We start from the raw sequence: 26855 nt of genomic DNA on the forward strand, positions 1-26855 counted from the left end.
TACGCTAGTTTAGTTAGAAACCAGGTAAAATCTTGCACCAAAAAGTGCTTTCCATTTATCAACGTTGACTGGGGCCGAATTTTATTTGGTTCGATGAGGCCAACTCAGAAGACAGTTGATGTGTGAAAATAAGGCGCTTCTTCGTATTTCGTAAAGCATGCGTATTATAACTGCGACAGTGCATTTCTACACTGTATCTGATGCTGGGGTTATAGTAAATATCGAAAACACCGTACTCATTTATAGCTGCCTATGCCCCGCTGCATAAATTACTCACAACCAACCCCACTCACACATTATACACGAGAGATTCAGCTGGGTTCCAGGTGAATCTCCTACAAAACCAAATTTGTTTGCAAATGTATTTCGCCAAATATGGGTTATTGCAGCAGTAGATGCACCTGCCAAACTGCGTGAAGAAATGCACAAATTCCTAGGAAAATACAAACGGTCTGTCTAATTAGACTTGACCTCTATGAAGCGTTGCCCAGTACCACCGCGTGTGTGATGCCACGATCGCGCTTGCAACCGGTCAGCGCTGATGCTGAAATAGGTCAATAGGTTTCAGTCAGCCAGCAGACATTCACGTGACTGATGAATTTCAAGTTTTTTCAATAGCGATCTCAATAATTTTGGTATTCAGTCTCTTGACTCTTGTTTGTTCGAATCATTCATCCACACATTTGTGACTGGTTACGGGCCACATCTTTCCAAGGCTCGTCCGATTTACGGGTTTTCACTACAACCATTTAGTGATCGGAACTCCTTGTTGTGTGCAGGGAAAAAGCTAACAAACGGACCTATCCGAGAGTCATATAGGGGGGCAGGTGTGAACGCAGATCTGAAATGACCAACCGATCTACAACCCACTCCACAACAGTCTTACGAACAAGCAGAGAGCAACTGTAAATCGGATGATGCAGAGTAACCACAACCATGAAACAAGAATGCTACTTTTTTGAGATGAAACATTTACGCAGACCACTGAAAATTTTAAATCAGAACATTAAAATTTCACGCACATGTGGTGCTCAAAGTGAGTTTAAAAGGGACTTGGTGTGCAGGAGGGTGTACCGTCTGCCCTGGAGCTCAGGCTTATTAAAGGCCTACAGACGAACTGGTCAGGGCTTAGCAGTGGTCCATTAAGTGAGATGTCGTTGATAGTAAGAACGCAAAATAAAAATTGACGCTTTTCCTGGGATTTGATTTTATATCTAGTAAGAAATCGGAGTTTTTGCTTGTCAGAGAGAAATATAACGTGTTCTTATAATCGCAGACTAGTCGTGAGGACATCATATAACAAAAAATTCAAAAAAATTCTTGAATCTCACGCTTACTCTAAGGTATTACACACCCATAGGGAACAGTTTGACTCTTTACCTGTAACCGGTGTTTTATCATCCATCATTGTCATTTTTCAACTTTTTGTGCAAATTTCACAGTAGATTGATGTTCATATTTTTAAGACATGTGAAAAGTAACAGTGTAGAACAAGGAAATAGCTGAGTACGCAGCAGGGTACAGTTCACACGTCTCTGACAAAGAGATACTTCGTGGGTGTTCATTTAATATGCCCCTCGTTCTTCATTCATTGTTGCTCCATATGCCTTTCCAAATCAGCGCCTGCATATAAAAATACATAAGAATAAGACGGTGCCTTTCTCCCTAAAAACTGATGAGTGATCTCTACTTTACAGTACGCTATAACTGGGCTGGACTTCTTTAAACAGAACGTATTTAGAAGTGTCGCATTGTATCATCACCCACCACTGGAAATTGCTTGGCTACTGGTAAGCTACGGTTACCAGTAAGTTTAGTTGCATGTACATACTATATTTTGAGGTGCGCAGATCTTCCGGACAAATCTATATAAATTTACAAATATCTATGTTCCAATGATTGACAGCGAAGTGGTCAGGTGTAGACTCTTCAAGCATTGCCTTTTCTTGCTACTGATAAATGTTTCCAAGTAGTTGGAGTTTCTAATTTATTTTCGGATTTAAAGGTGCAGCAGGCGGTGCGGTGTTCTACGAGTCCACACAACATTGAAAACCTCAAACCCCGAAATAAGATGGTCATATTCTAGTTTCTAGCAATGAATATCTTGGAAAACAGGTTAGGGGGAGGGGCGGTACTCACCACACGTTTCGCGGCGCAGCATGAATACGAGAACCTATGAAGGTATCATGATGAAGGGATCACCAGAAAAACTTGGGCACGATAGGTTCTCCAAGGTGGATGGCATCATGGAGAACAGAGGAGTAAGCCGTATTTGATGCCGGGATAAATAATGGAGTCTACTTCTCATGGTTGGATTTAACTCCTTATCCGTCTCATGGCAAGTATGCTTGTAAAACCCACCACGAGTTGTCGTTACCGGGCAAGTACAGGTCCAAGTCAGTGAGGGACCAGGTACCACAAAATAAACACAGAAATAGACAGAATATGACGAATTAACGGCACAACATTGGCGTTGTGCGCGACCTCGTGTAGCCTTCAGCTGGCGGATGTTCCAAACATACAAGGACACGAACTGAAACTCTCTGTAGAGAGTGCATTCCGTTTCGAATTTATTGTCACAACTTATTCATATACAAAGATTTGACTGTTTAATTCTTCAGATTCCACAACACTGCTGCTAATCTGTTTTTACTGAGGACGATAGTAGTCTGGGAATACTGCATTAAGCGTGGACAAATGCTGTTGATCATCAGTATCCGACCAATGACAATGGATGCAGCCTCAAAAAAATTGAGGACATCTCTTGTAGGATCTCTGCCTATTCCACTTCTTGAATTTTCTTCGAGGAGCTATAGTTGTGACTTCCATCCAACTCATCGACAAAGCTGAAGCAGACTAGCCCTAGGACAGACCGTAAGGAATCTTGAAAATTCCAAAGGCAAGCTTGCCGTAAAGTCACACAGCCTTATGGACGTTTCACCTTCCGAGTAAGTCCGAATCGTCAGGTGTGTATGGATAAGGATAAGTGTTCTCCGCTTCCCGGTTTCTAAGAATGATTTATGAAGAAAGGTACTAATGATTATCCACAGGTTTTTACTCTCTTCGTGGAACAAAACCAAGCCATACTGACCAAAAGTTGATAGTCATTCTAATCGCTTTCTTGCTGACATCAAAATGAGCACCACACATCAAACAGAGGAATAAGCTTTGAAAAGTGAGTCGCCTGGTTTCAATCGGTTAGTTATCAGTGCCCAGCCTGGAAATGTGAATTCACGTTCGCGAAAGTCGCGGCCTCAGCTTTTCAGATGAGAACTATTACCTATTTGTGGGCATCATAGATACTTCTGTAATTTACACAACTTCCCATTTCGGCAGGCTTGTTCTAGTTAATCCATATGAAAAGAGAAGCAGGGCACTAAGGTTTCCCCATCATTAGGTTTTACTGGCGAAACGGAGAGGATTTTGAGCCCTGTCAATCTGAGGTGAGGTACACACACGACCCTTGCTATACTAGCGTGCCCTAGAAGAAAACTGAAAAATCGTGATCTGTGTCCAGCATGCGCTAGTGGAGACGTAACGACTGAAGGCTATATCCTGATATGGTTGAGAGAAATGACTGCTGGTTAGCTCACATAAGCAAGAAACCTATTGTTTAGTGTGCTAGAAAAGCAGAATGATTACACTGGGACAGTCGAAGGCCTATTCATGCAAGCATGATGGGGATGTGAGTCTAAAAGAATCCCGCATCCACATACCAATAATAAAAACTACTACTTTTTAACTCATCTGTATGATGAAATGCATGGAACTGGCGACTCGATGGTGTCAATTGTATTAAAATTGCCTTTCAAAGCAGGGCTTAAATGTTTCGGTTTCATTCTTCTACGTTTACTTACTGAGTCAAAAACAGAGCTAAACCAGTGGCGGCCATTTTCCGAAGCCACCAATTTTATGTTTATTGATGTGGAACAAAACATTGGTGACTCCGTTTCTTCAGATGTGTGTTTCATATTCGGCCTCTGATGCTGCTTTCACGGGTGAGTTATGTTTATGCTGATGAACACGGGAGAAGGAATGGATTTGAACAATAACTCACTATGGACGTCATACGCTAATCATAATGTTGTTGAAACTCTTCTACAGCACACGAAAGGTTTCGACCTTCTTGGGGCTCATCAGGTAGGCACAGTCCCCGAGTTTCTGTCAACCTTGTGTTCTACTTGAACCCAAGTTGTATAAAACTAGGCCATAAACGAAAGATTCAGCTGGGTTCCAGGTGAGTTACTTGTCAAAACCAAATCGGTTTGCAAGTGAGTGTAAATCTCCGTGTAAACCCCAGCGGTCGAAAGTCACCTTGGACTCCCAAGAATACGAGACAAGGTCCTTAGATGTAGTTTGTTTGGAACTGTTGTGTCCCGGATGGCAAGTGCATGTAAATGCACTTCAGGGAGGATAATTTGAGATGAGATTTCCCATGCTTAAACCACCCAGATTGGCTTCGCTACAGCACTACCAATTTTCAGTGTTTGAAAATGACCGAATATGGCCTCTAGCCTGTCCTTCTAGTCGTGTCTCATAACTAAGTGAGTGTAACCTCCGTGTAAACCCCAGCGGTCGAAAGTCACCTTGGACTCCCAAGAATACGAGACAAGGTCCTTAGATGTAGTTTGTTTGGAACTGTTGTGTCCCGGATGGCAAGTGCATGTAAATGCACTTCAGGGAGGATAATTTGAGATGAGATTTCCCATGCTTAAACCACCCAGATTGGCTTCGCTACAGTACTACCAATTTTCAGTGTTTGAAAATGACCGAATATGGCCTCTAGCCTGTCCTTCTAGTCGTGTCTCATAACTGCTGAGATACATTCTTTAGGATGGTGCTTGCTATATATGCTTATGGGTGCGCATAATATACTAAAACCTACTAAGCATAGTAAAATTTGACAGAGTATTTCTAACTGATATTAGACCATGGCCTGTGTCAGCAATCAAACAAAATTTACGCTTGTCGCCTAGAAGCAAGCTGGTTGAGTTACTCGATGGTCTGATTAGCCTCCGTTAAAGCAGTCTACGATTTTGTGCTCGTTTTGATCTCCTTTTCTGAATGCTATCAAATTCTCTATTCATTTCCGAATTTATCCTAAAACGACCGTTCTTTTACTAAAACTGGCGTCGACCGATGATGAAAGCTGCACTTTCTGAAGTGATCTTCCTGAAATAATTGCTTCTAAAGATTCAGGTTCTCTTTTGAATGTTGGTAATTTGAAGTTCAAAATATTGACACTCAGATATACATTTTGCTTATTGCTCAGCTGTCAGATATGCGGAAGCTGCACAGCTCATCTCATCTGCGTTGAAAATCCAAGGCCTCATTTTCACAATTGATGTACGGTAGGATCAGCTACTCACTTACAGATCTGTTAGTCTCTCAGACTACTACTGAATAGTAAAGATAAAGCTGTCCGTCTGTGTAAATTCAACAGCGATTATTATGCCTCCTCTGGTAGCTACAAAAGATGCACATGATTTCCGTTATGTTGTGGCTCGTACATTCGAAAATGCTATAATATAGATGGACCGGGCATAAATGTCTTTGAAAGTAAAGCTGTGTCACAATTGAATCCCTGATTCTTTAGCTTTGGGAAATTTCTGAAAACCTACGGAATAAAAGAAAGCGTTTGACTTGAAGTAGTGCATACCTGTATTGTAAATGGAGACTTTAATTAATTTAAGACGGTTGACTTTATTTATAAATAATATTTGATTCTCCCGACCCATTTGAACATCCCAAGCAGTTGGGACGTTGGTGTGTTCAGGTTATTTCTGACTGTCAACTGAAGCTCTTCGCGCGGGATTAATGAGGATCGCGTCAAACTTTCACGGGTACACTGGTGACCAAATGTCATTGTTATAATCAGAATACACATAATGCACCAGAGAAATCATGAACAAGGTTTCTCAGTGTCCCCTGGACAATCTACTTGTTGTAGAAGGCAACCGTCTTCTGCACAGTTTAAGAGCCTTCTGTTGTCCAAAATACTGGCCCATAAAGCTTTGAAAAAAATCCTGTGAACCCGAGATTCCTCGGTGTATACCTACTGGGCTTATTAAACAACATCAGAAAGGCTACTCCATTATCAGTCTTGCAGTTTCACGAGAAATATCGGCAAGACCATGAAAAATCAATTTTGGTTTCCACCCCCAGCGCGCACTAGTTTTCCACTGTCTATGACGGCCTAAACAAGGGTAGAGACCACATGAAACCGGAGCTGAATTCGACACCCGAGGGAGAGAAACGCACTAATTCCCTCTCATTTGATTGGTTAGAATCTCACGCTTACCTGATTGTCGCTGTTTTACCAGTAACGGTACTCAGCGTTTAGCGATTCCCACAATGCAGATGTGCATAGATTGTGGCATGAGAACACACGCACACAGAGCAGACAAACTGTCCCAGAAATTATCCAACACCAGTGAAAGTGGGCAAATTTAATTTGTCACTTAGATCAGGGAGCTTTATCCAATTTGGTGTGAGGAGCGGTTAAACATGTCCGAAGGGGGAGAGGGAAGGACAGTCATATTGCTAACTAGAAGGCGATCAATTTCCCCCTAATGCACATGTTTGCCAGCACTGGTTTTGCCCCAGCTAATTCACTAATTGCTAATTGCTAAATCCATTTAGCGGTTTAACAATCAGCTTCGATCCCATGTCATACTACACGAATAACATACCGCCTGTGCTAAATCATCAAGACCTAAACAGGTACTATCCATCTGACCTAGTGGACGCAGATGTTGCTGCTTCGCCGTGCACTACCACACAGTGGCATGATCCAGTACCTGACTACACGAGTTCCAGAATCGCCCTGCCACTATCTACGGAATCTGTCGACCCGAACTGCTGTTCAATCCAGTCGGTCTACTCAGTCCACCCAGCGTCTGTAAAGCGAAGCGATGTTATAGATCCAGAGTTAGCCGTGCAAACGGTGAGGTCGAATGTTTGTAAACACCGGACGACAAATGAAGATGCAAAATTGGATAATCGAGCTTCGGCGACGAACTGGGGAGTTTCAAGTGCCATATATGCACCAGCCAATCATGATCTGATCAATGAATCCAGGGTGGTTCCATTTCTGGGTTCAGCTGTATGGGGGCAAGCCTATTGGAACCAGTTTGCAGTTTTGACCCATAATAATCCAACTCCCGTAGGAGTTCCATTCAATTCTAGCCTGGGCCTTGAATATTGGGACTTGCAACATCCTTCATCGTTGGCATCATTCTTATCGCCCAACCTGAACGGAGCCCAGCGATCAAAATATACAAGTCATGGTGTTACGGATTCAACCATCGGAACCAGTTCAAAGCCAGAATCAGGAGAACAAGCCAGTTTCATTCGGGGTTTTGAACAAGGCAATTCCAACGTTTACTCAGGACACGGCTCGAAGTGTGATGACGATTTCAAAGCGGATGATTTACCTATTCCATGGCCCAACGCTTTGAACCTCACTCCAGGGTTCTTACCATCGTCTAGTCAACTGCTCACTAACTCCACTAAGGTATTTGACCAGCCTGATAGATCATCCAGAAGCGTTCCATCCCAATGGACAAATGGGACACAAACCTTCGCCTGCGCAACAAATAATGAGGATGTCCGAATAGCAAATGGTATCAATCAGGAAGACTTAAAAGCTTTTGAGAATACATCATGTGGCCTCAAGCACCCGGATAAAGGCAACTCTGTAGACACAGAAAGCAGATCACGATTCCAACAAGTCACTGGCTCCCTGGAACTAGGAGAGTCAGCAGACTGTCGTAAGTATAATTTTATTTATGTTTCGAATATAAGCGTATACTTTACTGTCACAGCATTTAAAGACAGCCAAACTGATTAGGTTGGATTGTAAAAATCCCGCCGATTCTACATCCTTCATGCTATCCAATATACATTAGCCCATGAAGTGTTTGCCTACAAAATTCATCTGTCAGATAGCCCAAAACCGATATAGGAGAGAGTTATTCCGTGATTGTTAGCATGTTTTGTCGGAAATTTTGCAAATTTTTTAGCCTGAATTAATTTACTGGCATTTTTTGCACGAACAGAAGCTTACTGTTCTAATGGTATGACTTCGTATTTTTGATCTAGCAAAATCTTTCCAAGTGACGCAGACCTTTTGACTGACGAATCAGCTGCGTGACTTTAAGGTGAAAAGTAGAGAAGCCCATTGCACATGTGGCAAAATGTGTGCAGAGGCGAACATTTAGTTACAAACTGTGACGGTATCCAAGGAGACACACCTGTTGCTTCCGCTGTTACTCAAGAGAATTACAGCGTGAGGGATATCCTTTGTATTGATATTCAAGACAGAAATACCAGTACTTTTACGGGTTACTGCCAAAGTTATGAACACTGTAGCACACGTAAACTGTTCATCCAGTGCCACGAATAGAAGTTAGGTCTCACAATCGTACTTAGTTCTAAGTCAATCTATTCAACTCACTCTGTTGGGCACTTCCCTGAAGGTCTTCGCGACTGGATTCGTCACATACCAGGTGTGAATTCAGATTATGGTCCAGACATTGTTCGTTTCTTGCTGCCACTGAGATTATTGTTTGATCCTTTGTGTATGTGCCCATATAAATGTAATAACGAAAGGCACAATGTAGCTCTTTCACGTGTGACAGTGAGGATGATTGCATACGCTGTTTCAGCCCATTGGTTTGGTTGTTCGACAGGATAAGATTTCAGCTGCTGTAATCAAAATCACTTTCAACAATCATGATACGTATCGGCAATAATTACTTGAAGTGCATGTTGTCAGGTGTTACATAGTGACGAAGGACCATCAGTGGATCAATGCAACCGATTAACAATCCAAATCGCGGCACAGGTTTTCGAAAATCTCCCAGTAACTCTAGTGCATAATTCTAGGTGAGAACTGTATCTAGGGAGAAAGTTCCGTCTATTCATTATCACTTGCTCAGCATCCACTCAGAGATTTCACCAATTGACCAAACTACAAGGAAACGCTGGAAAATCTGAGCTGAGATGTTTAATTGAGGCATAATTTGAGGTTGTTTTGGTGTTCTTTGAGTACCGATCTACAAAATTGTGCGTTATCTAACAGAGTGAAGTCTCAGCAAATCTTGGATCAAAACGCTCTTCAAATTGCGTAACCAAATATCATTTAAAAACTCGATACAACCGTGCACTTCTGTGCATGTGTATTGGTTGTGGAGTCAACCATTCAAAGACACTACTGCATAAGGGTATCACCGTTGATATTCACATGAAAGTGCTTTGGTCGTTTCCATAAGCACTCGAGGTAAAGTCCTGTCTGAAGTTCCCTACTTAAAGTAATGTAGCAAGATAACTAAGAGATAAAATATAGAGTATAAAATGTGTACACCTGCATTATAGAACTTGAAACACATTTTTGCGGTTCCTTCACGCTGCGCTCGGACAGCTTCACATGCTGACCAGTTACGTTACTGAGCTGAACGCCACGTTCTAGGGCCTTGTACTGTTAGTAGTATTCCGGTACAACGAGCGTAATTGTAGCCATCGCATTGTACCATGCGACAAATGGATAGCTAGCGCACTAATTTAAGCGGATTTTGAATGACACCTAGGCTTGATTATACTAGCGGATCCAATTTGCTTCACCTGGCTTCGATATGACCTAAAAGAGCGGCAAGAGCTGAAGGCCCACAGCAACGTGGCTTGAAATGATTGGTCGAAGTAAACGATGAACGCAATGTAGCATGTTACAAGTTCCGTAGTTTAAAAGTAAAAGGTACCTGGCGTGCAAGGTCACAATGCAACACACAGCATGCTCAAATCCCAATAAGAACGTGATTTCACGTACCTCGTAGTGGCGTGCGTGTGTTCGTTCGTAAATATGTATAAATTATTAGGTAGCTTCCATCCACAAAACAGCCCGAAAGAACTATGGGCATCGTAGTAAGATTCATGGATTTATTGAACACACACTTGTCTTTCACAATAATCTGCAAAAGACTCCCTGTTGGCCTTCTGCCAGATTTATGCGAATGCCTCAGTTTGTCTGTAGAATTCCCCTTCTGAACACGGCCGAAATATTTTTGATATGTTGCGATTTTCAGGCAGGTTTTTTGCTGTTGACTTAGGGAAACTCCTCTGATAAGCCACATCACTTAGTTCCCAAATGAGGCTTCTTTGCTTCTGTTCAATCCACAAACCTAGATAGAAGGGTGATGACCAAAAATTTTAATGCCTAGACGTGGACGAAATTGACACTGTGTTTACATGAGTATACAGTATGAACGAATAAAAAACTTCTGTACCCAGATGCATACTCCTCTAGATGTTATTTGAAATTTACGCCGTTAAAATATGCAATGAAAACTCGGACTTTTCCGTGAAATTGCATATATATGTATGTCAAACTGACTGATATGAAACTGATTTCACAAAATATGACATGGAATAAATTCCACCTAGACATTGTTAACCGGACTGTTAGGTGTCTTCTATGCTAGCATCGGCTTAAATTTGACGGAACCCGGTAGGGGCGACAACTACGGAGGGATGGTCCTGCGAAGGAGCACGGAAATTAGTGGGGATTTCCTCCTGTATCCGCTGATCAAACTGGGACATCTGGCCAAATCCCCCGTCCAACTGTTCCTGACACTTACCAGGAAAAGAGTGCTAGTCATATTTAATTCATAGTCACTGGCACGTTATCCTAGTGAACGGGTTACCTATATTTGTTCTTCGCAGGCACCTCTCACGAAAGAGCCATCAACCAATTGATTAAACGGCAAACGCATTCATGCGCATACCAATTCGGTTTTCACTGGAGACGCGTCTGAAACCCAGATGAATCGCTCGTTTTTAATGTTCTTCTTCGACTGAAAATGCTACACCAGGCCGCCTCATGTTTCAGTTGGTACGATGTTCACGATGTCGTAATACACTTTATTCGTGTAATGCACTACTCAAAAGACTCATGAAGAATTTTGACAGCTCACGACCGGTTTCGTCCTTCTTGGGGCCCATCGCTTATGCACAGGCTTCGAGTTTCCGTCAACCCTATATTGTGCTTAAACCAAAATTGCACGAAATTCGACAAATACACAACCAAACTGGTATGCATGTGAGTGCGTGTCGAATTTCGTGCAATTCTGGTTGCAGTAGAACATAAAGTTGACAGAAACTCGGGAATCTCGCCTACATGATGAGCACGAAGAAGGGTGACACCGGTTGTGAGCTGTCGTAGAGTTTTCAGTAGCCCTATGAATAATGTATTACGTCTACACAAAGGTGATCTTAACGCCGGCATGGATAAGCGTTAGCCATGTAGCAGGCTATGGGACAAAATTGATATGCATGTTAATCTGTCAGTTACATATACCACTGTTTCTCATCTCCAAAGTAGTCGCGTTTATAGTGTATTTATTATTTACTGTGAATGTCCCATATGGTCTTCTTCGTGGGAAGTGATATCTGCCCACTGCTTTGATTAGCAACATAAATCTGGTCTTAGCGTGCGGAAACGCTGCTACATGAGGTGGCTTCATGTACTATGCGTAAAGAGAAAGTTGATAGCAGTATTCGATGACTAGAGTGGGGGATAGATCCAACTTAAATTTCAGACAACTTTTCAAGGTACTCAAAATAATTCGCTTAAATTATCGCTGATTAAAAATTACCAGAGTCTCTTTTAAAATGCTTCCTCCAGCAAGGCTCTTCAATTTACTCCGGACAATCTACGATGGGAAAAGCAGAGAACTGTAATAGATCATGCAAGAACATGTAACCATGTGCAACCATGAGAGTGTGCACATTCTACAACGTGTCGTTTACAATTCCGTATTTTACTGGCTATAATGAGTGCTTTGATGTTGAGTGACTTAAAATTAAGCTAGTGCTTGTGCTCTTCAAGATCTTTACCAGAAGTTCCCTTAAACAACTTTCCTCTTCCTTAACCCATTGTAAATTAGATTTAAGTGTGCGGTACTAGTATTAGTGATTCTTTTCTGCTGAAAATTCGTCGACAGCCCACGACAGGTTTCGCCCTTCTCGGGACCAGTCAGGTAGGTGCAGTCCCCGGGTTTCCTTCAACCTTATGCTCTACTTGGAAACATTACGAACGAGAGTTTCAGCTGGCTTCCAGATGAGACTCTCGAAAAACCAAGTTAGTTTGCAAATGAGTGTATTTTGCTAAAAACTGTATAATTTAAGTCGGACGTGATTTTATGATCTTCAGATCCGTCTTTAAGGCATGAACCTAACAGCGAATTCGCCTACTCTGTAAACATGAACGTAAACATGTATGAAACCGTTTGAAGGTTCTTTTGACGGAACACGGGGTCGCTGAAAATTCTTTGATAGCCTACTATCATCTTTATTCTTCTGAGGGCTCATCATTCATGGATACTCACAGAGTTGTCGATGACTTATTTAAAAGGTACCGGCTTGTGAGTTGATCATCGAAGCAGTTCGTTATTCTGGGATCAGTAGACCAATTCCATGCTTTAACGACGGGCATGTGTCACTAATTCACAGTGTGCTTACCTCATATGCTGGTGGCACATAGCCAAAACCGCATTATTCCCATCCGAGTTTCAGGGTGGGAACAGCTAATGTGGCCTCGTTACAGTTGATACCATGAAATGGCGATTCAACGCGTTCCTCTCTTATCTGGTACCTTGTCTGACCTACACTTCAAAAGGTTTGGAGCATTTAGCATTCGGCTAAAGATCTCATTGCTCTCCAAGTCAGTAACGATGTCGATTCGCCACTGGACATTTCTGAAGACTGTGCAATTCCCGTCGTAGTGATGAATGAAAAAAGATGACGTGATTTATGATTGCTTGCGTTGTGACATGGTGTTAAATCCTTGCCACGAGCCGGAATAATCAAACCATTGGGATAAAAGTTAAAGACTAAACAAAACAGACTAAACAAGCTAAACAAACAAAAACAAAAAGGCGTGACTTCGTAGAACGATTAATATTCTGCGAGATGCCTTACTAACTACAAGTAGAAAAGGGTTCAAATTAGATCTGAGGGATTAATTTGCTTTTCAAAGAGCAATAAAAAAGGCACCCTACTGCTCGCCAGAAGTGTACACCGCACACACTGAGATGGACTACACTAGTTGAGGTTTTTGTTTCATGTCCCACCTGACTGCAACTTAGACAGTTCATCGATAGAATCTGGGAGCCGCACGCTTGAATCTACAGATGAAGGGAAATTTGCATTAGTGATTCTTGCCAGTGAAGGTGAATGCCATTTGCCATGTGCCTTGACTTTTCACTGCGGGATGGCTTTGCTTATAGGATGAAATCTAAGTTTAAAACTTCAAAGTCGTTGCGATACATAAATAATGAACAAGGCTTTTTGTTTCGAAGAAGAATGGAGACATGTAAGCGTATTTTCCAAGAAGAAGGTTTTAGTTTGAGGAGTTGTTACAATTTTGCACTGGTTGCTAATGAATTACGTGGAGGTGATTCACTGGGTTACGCATGGTAGTCTTGAGGGTGACTCTTTTTAACTTCAAAATAGCTAATGATAGCCCAACGTTACTTCTGCACGCATGAAATCATATCTTTCCTGTCGTGAGCACAGTACATGAACAGAACTAAATAGCATCAAGCTTTACGCACCGCTCTCTCTACCGGTTTTGTGCGTCATTACTGTCCTTGAGAATCTACAAATAGTGTTCCGGCAAGCTAAATTTTCACTCATTATCTACCGATAACTATGGCGGTTATCCTCGTCGTCAGTCAAATGGGAAATACTGTGAATTCACCATTTAGGTCAGACCAGCATTATAATTAGTGCTTAGCTGTTGGTCTAGTGTGATGTAAACTGACCTGAATGGTGTGAAATTCGAATCCGACTTGGTCTGTAACCCCACGGGAGCATCTGCCCTTTCACGTTTTCCCTGACTGCTCCACAACCAGGTGAAAACGACGGCTTAGCCCAAATTTTTCCACGTGATGAGTCTCATGTTGTTTTCCTACAAAATTTGCTTATCCATACCAGCCTCCTCAACCCTTCCACATCGTTCAATATTAACTCGCAACACCACTCCCCCATCTGGACAGACAGAACGGAGCTGAGCCGTTGGGTAAACACCAAATTTATTCCTGCCCAAGTCGCTCGTCCCCCTTCTCTCCTCATCACCCTGGCAATCTGCTATCACCGTACTCAGTGACAGTTACCAGTTCCAAAACTAGCTAATTCTATTAGCAATTTCGCTGGAAGCGCAGATGCACGTTTTTTGATTGACTGATTCTATGTTGGAGTTATTATTGATTAAATCAAATTTGTAGAGGAACTTGCGTCTGGAGTAGAGTGGACTCAGAGACTAGCATGAGAGGGGAAGGGGGAGAAGGATTTGTTCTGTGTGGACAACGGTGGACAACTGTGGTTTCGATCAACTGTGATTACTATCTAAAACGAATGATATACCTTCCCTCTCGATGCAGAAGCCGTAATTAGACTCAAGGAATCGATTGCCATGGCTACCTCGTGTAAAAAATATAATATCCCGGTAATGATTTGGTTGATTATTGGCAGAAAAATGACAGCAAGAGCCCAGGATTTCAGTAGGGGAGATGAACTTCCTGAAGATGCGAATAATCGGAAGTACAAAAGATAACAGAAGTGGGGTTGAGAGGTATATAATAGTGTTGAGTGTTGGCCCCATACTGTTAGATCAGAATCGACCCCATTTCATTTATCTTTGGTAACACGAGTGATTTCGCGGTTAACGGGGGTCACCCACGGCGGTTATATGATGAGTTGTGGAACATCTCTCTTGATCCGGCTCTTTGACAAAAATACTTAACTCAGTTTATTTTTACATAGGGCACAATCCCTTCCACTTTTTTCATGCGCCATTTGGTGCACATTCTCAAATTCTAGCATTAAAGTTATATCGAATCGGTTGTTGGCTAAATTTGTGCGCGAAATATTTGGACAGCAAATATGCTAAGTGTTTGGCATAGTTCAGTGAGCTGATAAAATCTATGGAAACAGTTGACGAAGTCTGTTTTACGCCACGTGGTCCTTCGGTGAACGATCACACTGGTAATATCCAAGCGAGTGAGTTCTTGGCTTTTTTACTAATGTCCAACTCGAGCCAGAACCGGCACATGATTCGATTTCTCCCGTTTAGGGTAACGGCATCGACGGTTGATAGGTAAAGACCTGTAAATATTAATAAAACTACTTATGGAAGACTGTGTTAGTGATTGAAATTTTATCAGCACTGCTTGCTGAACAGGCAGCACCTAACTCTCAACGACAGCGACAATAAGCGTAATGCGCTTCATGCCTGGGAGAAATTTCACTGAGTTAAGCTACAAATTGCCCCATAATTAGTACAGTATGAGAACCGTTAAATGGCTCAAGGAATTTAAAGTATTTACGAGACAATTTCGGTGCTTTACTTTTTGACAATTTAGGCTACACGGTAAGTGACGTTCAGTTTATTGTCTTCCGTCAGTACGCTTCTGTACCAACATATTTATGTCACAGTAAATGACCTGGCGGTCCACAACAGAGCGTAAACAATGGTTTAGTTGGTATAATTCTTTCAGCACTGAGTTTCGCTTCTGCCTGTCTGCCAAGGTGGGTCTCGTAGTGCGGCACTTATGAGATCTGTCTTCCAATAAATTAATACTGTTCGACGCAATTCTACCGTAGCTTGCACAAAATTGTGCTGGATTTAGAAAAATGAAGACCTTAGTTATTTTGTTTGAGATTACAATTATTTCAAATAATTCCGACCCCGCACTTGGATTTCACGCAGAAATTAAGCACGGATTTACTTGATGTTCAAAGTAGTATCTCACGTATGCAAATAAAATACTAAACATTTAAAATCACACAACTATACATCTTAAGCGTTTTACGAACGATTTTGGCCATCTACTGTTCTGATTTACCATAACACTCAATAGACTTTAGAAAAATGAACGGGTTGTACTTAGTCACCAAGTTTTCAGGTGTTACGACGGGGTTGGGAGAAACAACCGTAACCCGAGATGAATTATACACCACAAGAGACATAATTCTCCAATGCGCTTTCCTCAGTCATAATATTTCTTGTGGCAGATGGCGCCCTAGGCGTTGGGGAAGCGAGCAACACTAGGTCTGAGGGGTAGCAACCTTTTATCTTATGAAAAGAAATATTTGGATGAACGGGTGAAGGACGTTCATTCTGAGGTAGAAGCATACAGAATTGGCGGACAGATGTTTTCTCAGTCGCTATCAAAGTTGACAGCGTAAGTGACAGGTGCGCGTCAGCTGTTGAACAATGAAGAAGCGGTACACCGCTCCTGTACCGAGTGTCAGTCTGATTGTCTCTACATTCCCTAGTCAGTTCTGAATGAAACAAACACCACTTTTGTCAAACAATGATATTATTCAAAATGATGTCTAGTCGCCCCATTATCACTGAAGCCGATTTCACCTCAGCTGGTTAACAAGCTTGAGATTGTTCAATCTAGCGATTTACTAAAAATTTGCATCTTCAATTTTCAAGTGGGAACATTTGGCGGAGAAACAAATCCGGAATATGTGGGCTAATATTTCGCGAGATGCAAAAGATGGTGTCAAATGAGCTCAATTTTCCTCGTCAAGTCGAGCACCTGACTATGATATACATAGCTAACAAACAGCTTAACATCTTCATGATTAACTAATTAATCAGGTAGCATTCCAGAGCATCGTACTTATTATTTCAGTAAATTAGATAGGCAAATAGATATATACTTTGGCCGATCAGGTAGCAGATGCTTCATTCGTTGAGCTCACTAGCTGGCTTCTAAGCATTTCGTCACCCTGAGAGGAAAGGCTGCCAGTACTGGGTTCTTCATGTGTATATCCCACTTTAAAATAGGGTTTTAACCCCAATGTTGAAGGAAACGTGATGGAAAGAAGCATTAGATAGCTATTCAACTCTTGTGGAACACTTCAGCAATTTACGGGGAGATTTCAGTCCCCAAATAACTCTTTGAAAACAGAAGCAGGAGATGCATGACACGTCTGTATGCTTTCGCCTTCTTAGCCTCAAGTGACAAATTAGTTTTTTTTGACTTCACACCTCCATAACGCATACTAATCTTTCTAGAAGCTGTCGATGCCTTCACAATCAGAGGAAGGAAGAGAGATGGCAGCTGTCGACTGAAGCAAACAGAATGATGAAAGTCCCGATGTGAGCCCTATTCACGACGTTTGCAATCTGCATATCCGCAAAAGCCATTAGTGGGTTCTGTGACTACTTGGAGATGCAAAGACTATGAGCTGACCAGTTTAAAAAAAACCACTACCACGTCATTTGTGAGGCTGTAATTCTCCACATGACCGAAGAATTAATAATTGTGATGCGTGAATCAAAACGGTTCGCCAGAACGACGATTAAAACAATCACGCGATGCTTCACAAGATCAAACCAGTCTAGTATTCGACAATGTGAAGGGTCGATCCAGTGAGGGAAAGGCATAAGAATGGTCTATTAGAATAAATGGTTTGGAAATGTCTGTGGGTTTGGTCACCAAGAATTTCGAAGTAAAAGGCAGAAGTTAAGGAAAAACGAGAATAAGTTAAGAATGTAAACAAGTTTGTAGTGTAAGCAAAAAATCAAATAGATTGAAACACTTTTAGATAGTTCATCAGTGAAAGCTGTCTCCCTAGGGGAGTGTATGGATCTTTTGAACAAGTCTTCTGTTTCTGAAGACATACTGTTCGATTGAGCGTAAAACAGTCTAGGTCTGTGCAAATTTTGACTTGTATCTACAATTTGGACGCCTTCTTAGAAAGTACTCGTTGGACCGTTTTTTCCAGTTGGCTGATGACAGAGCTACCTAGGGGGGGGGGTAACACCATGTGTATCTTGTTGGCTCACTTGCATCCACAGGTACACTGAATTCGGTAGGTCGTGTTAGACAGGTTCGGAAGTAACAGCACGTTTTTAGTGTTTCTGGAATCCAGTTTGTTCCCTCGATGTGAACCATGCCATCTTCGTGGAACGTGGATCTGTAATCGGATGAAATTTCATCAACCTTAGGAGAGTGTGTTACGTCTGGACATGTATTGCGGCTTCTCGAATATCATATTAACTGAAGCATGAGGCGGCCCGACGCAGTACAGTTAGCTGAAGCGGACCATAACAAAGAGGAAGATAAAGCTGAACTAATTAGAGTCTCTTGTCAAAGCCAAATTAGTGAAAACGAGAGTAGTTATTGAGGACTCTATCCACTTCAAATGGCATATCAAGAAAAACAATCGGTTAAGCGGCAGTAGGTAAAACGAAGCATTCACCTCTTGGTTGAACAGACTTATCAGTAGGTGAGTTAGCCAATTTTCTGAATAATTAGTGTAGTACATTTATTTCTCCTTTAATATACTCTGGGTTAACCGTTTGGAGTGCCTGGTTGAAGAAAAAAGAACTAAGACTGTTTACTAGAAACCTACCAGGGTGTGAGTGATACCCACGGTAAACTATTTTAGTGAAATTTCCTCTGATATTTCTGCCGTCTACATGGCCAGCGCAGAAACGGCACAGGAATGGCAAAACAGCAAGACGTTCGTGTAGCGCTAAAGTAGGTAGCAAGGTATTGAATATACCCGAAAGCCAATGGACTAAATTTTGATACCGTGGGCTGTCCTTGGTCCAACTGTGGTCATGGTGATTAGGGCTTTCTGCATTTTAAGGAATGACCGTCCCCTGAAGGAGCAATTTCCAAAGCAGCGTATTTCAGTCCATACATATATTTAGTTTCCAACTTTCTGGATGGTATTTTCTGGGTTCGAACTCAGTTCACGCTTCCATTCAACGCAGAATTCGGTTGGCCCTTCCAACCTATGCAAACCACTTGACCCCTTTTACCCGGAAGAAGCTGATGAGCTTTCCATCTTTCTTCTACTTTGAAGCGCATACGATGCATGCTTGGCTAACAAATTCCCTTGATACCAAGGAGTCAGATCGGCTTAACCTGACTGGAACCAGCTAACAGTGTCAGCTGATGCTGTCTGAGTTTGGCTGGACTGATTAAACAAGCATTCCAATTTAGTTTCGGCTAGAAAGATTAGGTGCACCCTGATGCACTGTTGCTCTCTGTTCCACTGACAAAGCCTTCCTTCCTAATTCAGTTAGCGACAAGCTTGAAAGATTGATAGCTATATGCAAAATGAAAAAGTGCTCCCTCGAAGAACTGAAAGCAAGTTTTTGAGACTTTGATTTAACATTCTGAGGTTAAACCGGTTTTGTAAGGCGAATACAATCATAGTTTGCACTTACGGACTTGAAAGAAGCGGCCCGGTATTTATTCTGGTAAGCTCAGAAATAGAAGTTTTTTCACAATTACTCTATGGAACCCACTGCGTCGAATTTAGGTTGTCTTTTACTCTAGAGCAGAAACGTGGTTCACTTGAACGCCACAGCAAAGAGCCGAAACGATCAACAGGATGTTTATAGCAGAATGCAGACTTCCAAACAGCGAACCTATTTTAAGGAAAATCTTACATTTCAGTGCATTTATACATCGGTATTTTTTATTTCAGCTAAAATGTTCACACCCGTACCAAACATCGTGTTTTCAAAAGCCATTGGATTTCAAATTTGATTCAGTGTGTTTCTACAAGGTGTATGTAGAAAGCACTTGGCGAGAAAAACTACAGAGGGGTGAATATGAGAACAATGTTTGAGGACGAAATGAAAGTCTGTCATTATGTCATAAGTAACGTGGCCGATTTCACATGAGTACTTGAAGATATTCCGATATGGGATGAATCTTGCTGAAAAATACACGGTTCTTAGTCAGATTAATTTCACTGGATGAAATAACAGGTAGGAGAACGTCTATCTATGCAAGAGAGTACTTTTACTATGAAAACTGACTTCCATCTGCAAAGCTACCAAAAGATATGGATGGAAATCGGTTGCTTATAGAAACTTGTTTGCATTAGTTACGCTTTTCAATTAGGTTGAGATTTATTGGGGGTAGCCCCAGTAAGCCTCGCTCACCTCACTTACGAAAACGAGTGTAAAAACGATATGCTTTGGCCAGGTTTGTCTTAAAACACAACATTTACGAAAGTGTTACTCTTTCTCTAGTCGCATCTTTTACCTCAATTTTCCTTGTGGTAAGTAGATAATTCAGTGACAGCTTTCAACGGAAAACCCATGTGATGTGTATTCATGTAGGTTCCAATTGGCTACAGTTGAGAGTCAGCCAGATGTAAGAGCCATACGGTACCAGGAGATCAGTGAATGCTAACAAATCAAGGAGCACCTTTTGGCCTTTCGTCAGCTTTCGGAGTGTTCAACACTGCGTACTTCATACACCTGTAGTAGTCAAGTCGCCAAGATTAATCTGTGTTTGGCCTGTCCCTCGGAGTTCATCGAGCACAAGCCGAAATATGACCTTAGATCCACACATGTGGCTCCAAAATTGAAAGGCATTAACACGCTCAATCTCCCAACGTTTTGGAAGATGACGGCATCTGTCAAGGAAGTTGAAAATTTATCTTTGAGCCACATGTGCTCGACTAGCTACGTGGGTCTCCTTCTAGCCTAATTGCATTTTTCTGCTTATCCACATACATTTGTCAACTCATTACCTCCGTGAACCCCAACTTATGTCCAGCGAAAGTAGGCGAGCTCATCCGAACCTCCTATGCTACGCTAATCTTTCAGGAATCTGACTGATTAATGCAGTGGTCTCACTAAGCACTTCCCTAAGGGCTGCACCCACACAGCGAAGGCCACTTCACTCAAAGTCCATGGAAGTTCGTCTCAGAATGATGATTCTACAGAAGCCATTGTAAAATGCCGTAAAATGCTGATTCGGGTCATTCTCTGGCACAAAAAGGGCTTGAGTTAAGCCAGGCTACCTAGTTCGTTTATTGACCCTTCATGTATTTTAGAATAAATTGGGAAATAAAGCAAAACTATGCGATCAAAACTGCTTGCACCGTGCGTTTGGTGACTGCATCTAGATTCCTATACATTTCTTCCAAACAATAAACTTCCTGTTTTGAAAATGGCACTACTCGTATAACGGTGATACTACTGATGGGAGAGGCATGCGCGTAGTATATTTTCTTCTTGTAAATTCGCTTTGCGTCCCTTGAAAAGGGAAACCTGTTGCGGAATTTGTGGAGTCGCTTTGTGGCACTTGCTTGGATTTGAGAAACAGTCAATCAATACACAGGAAAGTTCAGGAAGACGCGTTCCAGAGAAGATGGGTGTTCAGTTTTTATAAACAAGATGCATATGATAGTTTTGTTTCCCTGTTCAATAGTCTGCAACTGGTCAGTTAGCATTTCCTAATAATTCCGTAGCGAAGGCCTTCTTTCTTTCGCTCGTAATATATGCTATCACGATTATTCCTCGCAAATTATTTATTCATTTGAATGCCTCCTAGAAGTTACCAAGTATCAAAAGGGATCACCATTGCTGTTTCTGCATGCTATCACTCCACAAACATCAGCTTCGAATGAGGAGCTCCTTCATCTAACTTGGAGCAATCTCAGCAGCTGTTCGGCTGTTTTCTGCCCGCTGAGTTGAAAATCTGCCTGCAATTATTCCATCTCTAGTCGAGATGGCGTATGTACGTAGTAGATTAGTACTACCCCACCGTTCGGCAAAACGTCAATGAGGGGACCTTGGAAAATGCTATTTGTGTTTAAAAGCCTGCCGGTCTGCCAGGACAGACTAGCCAGGTCAACGTCGTCCTTTAACCAGTTGGTCCCCTCTCGGGCTGATTGACTTCCAGGTGACCCCCGACTTGACATCATGGGCACATCCAGCGACCATCGTCTTGTGGGTAATGATTGTTCAGCTTGACACAGATCAATCGGGTCTGGCGGTTTCTGTCCTCGAGTTATCTGGTTCAGTGTGCCATGTCTGGCTTTTAGCTCTGTGTATATGTTAAAGCGATTCGACGTGAATGATGGCGACCAGGTAAGTGTAATCGTGCTCCTCGTGTCCCAGGCCACTGAAAATGAATCCAAAGGGTTACAAGCATGTCTATACTCATGAGGTTGTAAACAAGCTTGCTTACATTCTCGGTTCACTGATCCAACTGCTCGCAGTGCCTCATAATTCAGTAGTCCTTCTGTTACCGTGCTTCGCGTAAAACGCACAGATATACTCTCATTTGACTATGGTGTTTAGAAAGGGGAAAATAGTTACATTGGCGTAAAGCGCACACAGTCGGTACCATTATCTAATGAAATCAAAATAAAACGCATCCATTCCAGAGAAGTCGTTGTTTGCGGATGATAAAGCTGGTCTTCAACGGATGATTCCTCTCATACACCATGATAAACAGATGCATTCCGCCATATACTTGATCTGAATGTATGTATGAAGAGGTTCTCTTCAATAAACTTATAGTTCGCCTACCATAATTCCCCCAGCGCCTCTTATACGCGTATAAAAATTCGCAAAACAATAAATTCCCCACTATTTGAAACACGGTAAATGAGGGTGCTCATATCTATCTCATTCATCAACAGGATTCATTTGTCCAAGAACCCGTCTTGATTTTCCATATGCGTCCTCTGGTTCGCCTAACGAACACAACGCAAATATAACCGACGGTTGTTTCAATCCGACCGTCGGACACCAGCGCAGCTCCATACTGCCAGCCGGATCAGTAAACCTGTCAACAATGACGCTTCAAGAAAGGAGAAAACAACGACGGATTCGCACAACTTTTACTAGTTCGCAGTTAAAGGAATTGGAGAGAGCGTTCCAGGAAACGCATTATCCTGACATTTATACGAGGGAGGATATTGCACTGAGGATTGATTTGACTGAGGCGCGAGTTCAGGCAAGTCTGTATTACTGAGTAAAACATTATAACAAGATTTCAAAATTTAATTTATAGATTGGGTAACATTCTCTTCAAACCTGAGCATGATGGAAGTGCAACGGACCGTATATTATAAAAACCAATGCTTATTTCATCGTAATAACTGCGCCATATATCACCGATCTTCAAAGTCCCGTAGAATACTGGTGTTCACTTTTCGAAACTATGTCGTAAGGAGTCGATCAGATTCTAGTCAGTCAGATTTCCGCTTGATCCTGTATAATGCACAGAGTTCCATTCTATGCCCATTATGATGACAAATGATGGTGGCTTTGCTCCGAAATTGACACTTAAATACGAGCTAATTACAGGCACGGGCAGAATAGGGCTGGTGATGTGCGACAAATAACGCCTGAGGAAACTGACTACTATACACTTTTCAGTAGTTAAGGTGAAACAGAATGCACGTCCATATTACTCGAAAGGAGGTTTGCCGTATCATTGCTAAAGTGCACGGTGGAATTAACTGATCCAAGTGGGACACGTACCTCTTTCATAATAGCTGCCTTTTATGCCTATTGTACTCAATAAGAAATTGGTTAATCTGTTTTACCATGCCAGTCACATCCCTTAACGCTACTTTAACCTCAATTCGCAGACCAGAACCAACAAGAATTTTTCAATGTCGGACTGAGCAACATGTGCTTTGATACGTGCGTTGTACTTCTGGAAGAAAGGTGGCCTTGGTTGCTAGTGTCAGCATTCAGATTAAATCAGCTGTTCGGTGATCGGAAGGAAGCTTCGAGCCATTATTCGTTATTTTTCCCCTTTTGGCTGGCACCCAAAGACACACGAGCTTTCTGAACAATGGCGCTTTCCAGAAAAGTAGTGCAGGGAAGACGACTTGCGTGTAGAACAGCGCAGAAGGTCACAGTAACTGAATGGAGGAATATCTGTGCTGCTCAGTTAGAGGTGACAGGTACACCCGCAAATATTTACTAGCTCGTTAGGACATCCCAAGAAAGCATCCCTGGGTCACTTTGGTTATTCGTCTGGTTCAGGATGCGCAGCAATAAGTTCACTGCTCGTGCTGATTCAGACAAACCGTAATTTGATACGCATGGGATTAACGGCGATTTGATACATATCACTATTATTCCTGGCGGGAACTTCGGGCTGATTTGGATTCAGGTGGCCTCGCAGATAATTAGAGAACTTACTAGACGAAGGCTTCGAAAAAACGTTGAAATGCATACATGTTGACAAGTAGTTGGACTCCCGGTTGGCACACACTATTGATATCAGATGGGATTCTCGCTTCTCTCTCCGCCGTGCTGATTGAGTACACGAGAACGACCAAACTAGCTAAATGACTAGAAGTCAAGATTGGTCACAAAATCAACGCCAACCTCTTCGAAATTTCAGCGCATTCAGTGACTTGACCTCTACCGCTGCTAACTCCCAGGTTATTCAGAAGTTATTGCATGACTGTAGAATCCGTATGCCACAATAAGTGGACTGCACGCTACAAAGCTTTCGCATTCGGATAGGAGATAATATCCTAGAGAATAAAAAAGTGATTGAAACCACACTCTGGGAACTCCACTGATTCCAAAGGCTTGTAAGGGAACTACATTCCAGGAGCTCCGTTATGTCCCTAGGAGCACAAACTCATACACACTAAGTTCCCAGGAAGGTTCGAAGCTACAAAATCTCCGATGGGACTGTGTCACAACACTACATATTATTGCCAAAGGGCCCTGTGCTGACTACAAACAACCCGTAAACTAGGATCTCAAAGTCAACGCAAATCAGTCGAAGCAATTGTGTTCAGCATGGCTCGACATGGTGGGAAACACGATGAACGTGTCCTGATTATTTGAGAAGATCAAGCCACTACACTCAAACTTCTGTCCACTGCTTCTAAACTGCACTTTTCTTTGGGCATCACAAGCGCGAATCATTTGTTCATACCAGCGATGACCCTGGCAAATCCATCACTTCCTAACCTTTGTATCTGCTGATTCGCCGATGTGTTGTATCTCACTTTTGACCCGATCCACTGCCTAGTGGCGGAAAAAGACTCACTGAGGGAAAAGCGACAGCTTTATTTGGAACAAGTGAGTGCCAGAGCGTGAGTGCGTGTGAGTGCGAAAATACAGCGGTCTCAAGTTATTTATTGGAGATACACCGTCTGAACATTGGTCCAATGCTGACGCAAGCGGTCTGGCCTTGGTACGAGGCTGCGACGCGCTGCAGCGCTGTCTGCCTAATCAGCAACTAGCAAGCTGAGAGTCTCAGAAATCTGACCTTTCTGATGCTAACCAGATGAATCAGGACGTTTGTACTCAAGTGGACACCTTCGCCATTCGAATTCATGTTTAGTTCCCTTTACCTGACCACTAGTCACAAAATGTTCAATTTTACTAAACGCTTGATCTGGTCCGTTGTGCCTTATATCATGTTTATAGCGCAGATCATGAACCAGTGCTTCCATTTGAAGTGAGCTGATTGTTTACTGAGAAAATGTGGTTGTCCCTCACGCTGAGAGCAATAATAAGAGTGGTCACCTTGTGTTGTCGTCAGCATTTTCGGTTTATCCTAAAGTGCGCGCCTTCGATAGACGAGTCGAATGTATAGTTCAAGTGCATGCATCGTTGTATATTTCGGTCAGCTAAAGTCTCATTCATTCAAGACATTCGACAGACGGAATTTGTACCCGGAATGCCAAGCATCATAGTCCTACGTCATGGGTGATATTAATGGTATAGAGGTGTCACATATTAGGAGTGAGGCACTGGCGATTTTACGCAGTTGAGCTATATTGACCTCCAATGTGTTCCGCGTTCAGCGGTAACGCACCTCGGAATATCGAATACTGCTGCTGACAAACGTTTGCCCACGAGCTCATGTAAGACAACACTACTCACCAAATTCTGCTATCCTCACTACACTAGAGGTTCAAGTGACCCACAATTCATGAAACGTTGCTTGATATAAAGCTGCTTGTTTCTATCTGTGATCTAAGCGCATTCCAGTCACAAGTACTTCTACTTGGCAACAATGGTCATCAGCAGAGAAATTCCGGAACTGGTCATTTGTTGGCTTCATTTTCCTGCAATCTCTTTGTTGTAGGTTTGGTTTCAGAACCGGAGGGCAAAATTCCGGAAACTCGAACGTTCTGTGCAACCCGTATCAAGATCCAATCCACCAGAACTGCAGCTTATGGTTGTTCCGGAGACCACATCGACCTTTGAACCAGACGGATCCCTAAAACACAACAAGAAAGAACAACAGTCCGATCAATTTGCTCATGCGATATACGATTCAAAAGAGGTTTTACGTCAGCCTTCCGATCGAATAAAATCGGATGACTATCCTGGAGTTGATGGAGGTTCACCTGTACCTCAGGCTCCAATATATCAATCACTTCTAAATAAAAGTGAATCCACCGAAGCCATCCACGGATCTGCTTCTATAGCACCTCCCAATAGTTCGGACGGAAGTGCAATGTACCTCCAGTCTTTTTCTGATGCTGATTACACACATTCTCCAATTAATGCACTGACGCAACACTGGACGACTTCGCCTGCCCATTTGCTGGCAAACAAGCTAACATTTGGTTCCTTAACTTCCAATCAACTTGATGACGCCTACCACGGATCGAATGAGGACCCATTTGTTGTTGGTGTGCATCCATTACATCGTTTGTCTCAAACATGCATGCAAGTAGATAAGCTTCTGGGACAGAATCTCAGCGAGATATCGGGCTCAAAAGTGGATCGAAGACGTTCACATTTAAGACGGTGATTACCGGTCTCACAACGCCACAGAGGTGGACGTGCTTAGCTATACCTCGTGATGCTTATATCCAGGACAGAAACAGAACAATCAGAAAGAACTCGGGATTATCAAGCGAATGAAGCTTACAATCATGGATCTCCTGTGTTCAATATGCATATTCTGATCTTGAAACGTACTATAATTTCATTTTTCCAGCGTTTCAATACGAACAACTCTCCCAGCAACTTGACACTTCAGGTGGCGAAAACTATTCAATACATGCGTATCAAT

At 42.3% G+C, this 26855-nt stretch overlaps 1 protein-coding gene across 1 annotated transcript; it reads left to right on the forward strand.

Annotated features, from left to right (window-relative positions):
• Positions 1-6657: 6657 nt before the first annotated feature.
• Positions 6658-26590, forward strand: T265_12791 (hypothetical protein; the record flags this gene model as incomplete). Its single annotated transcript, XM_009165491.1, has 4 exons — positions 6658-7772; positions 16109-16241; positions 21880-21925; positions 25929-26590. Coding segments are annotated over 4 exons (1944 nt in total), but the record flags the coding sequence as incomplete, so codon positions are not given.
• Between the last annotated feature and the right edge of the window lie 265 nt (positions 26591-26855).

This window comes from Opisthorchis viverrini, assembly GCF_000715545.1.
Source record: "Opisthorchis viverrini unplaced genomic scaffold opera_v5_15, whole genome shotgun sequence".
Classification (NCBI taxonomy): Eukaryota; Metazoa; Platyhelminthes; class Trematoda; order Opisthorchiida; family Opisthorchiidae; genus Opisthorchis; species Opisthorchis viverrini.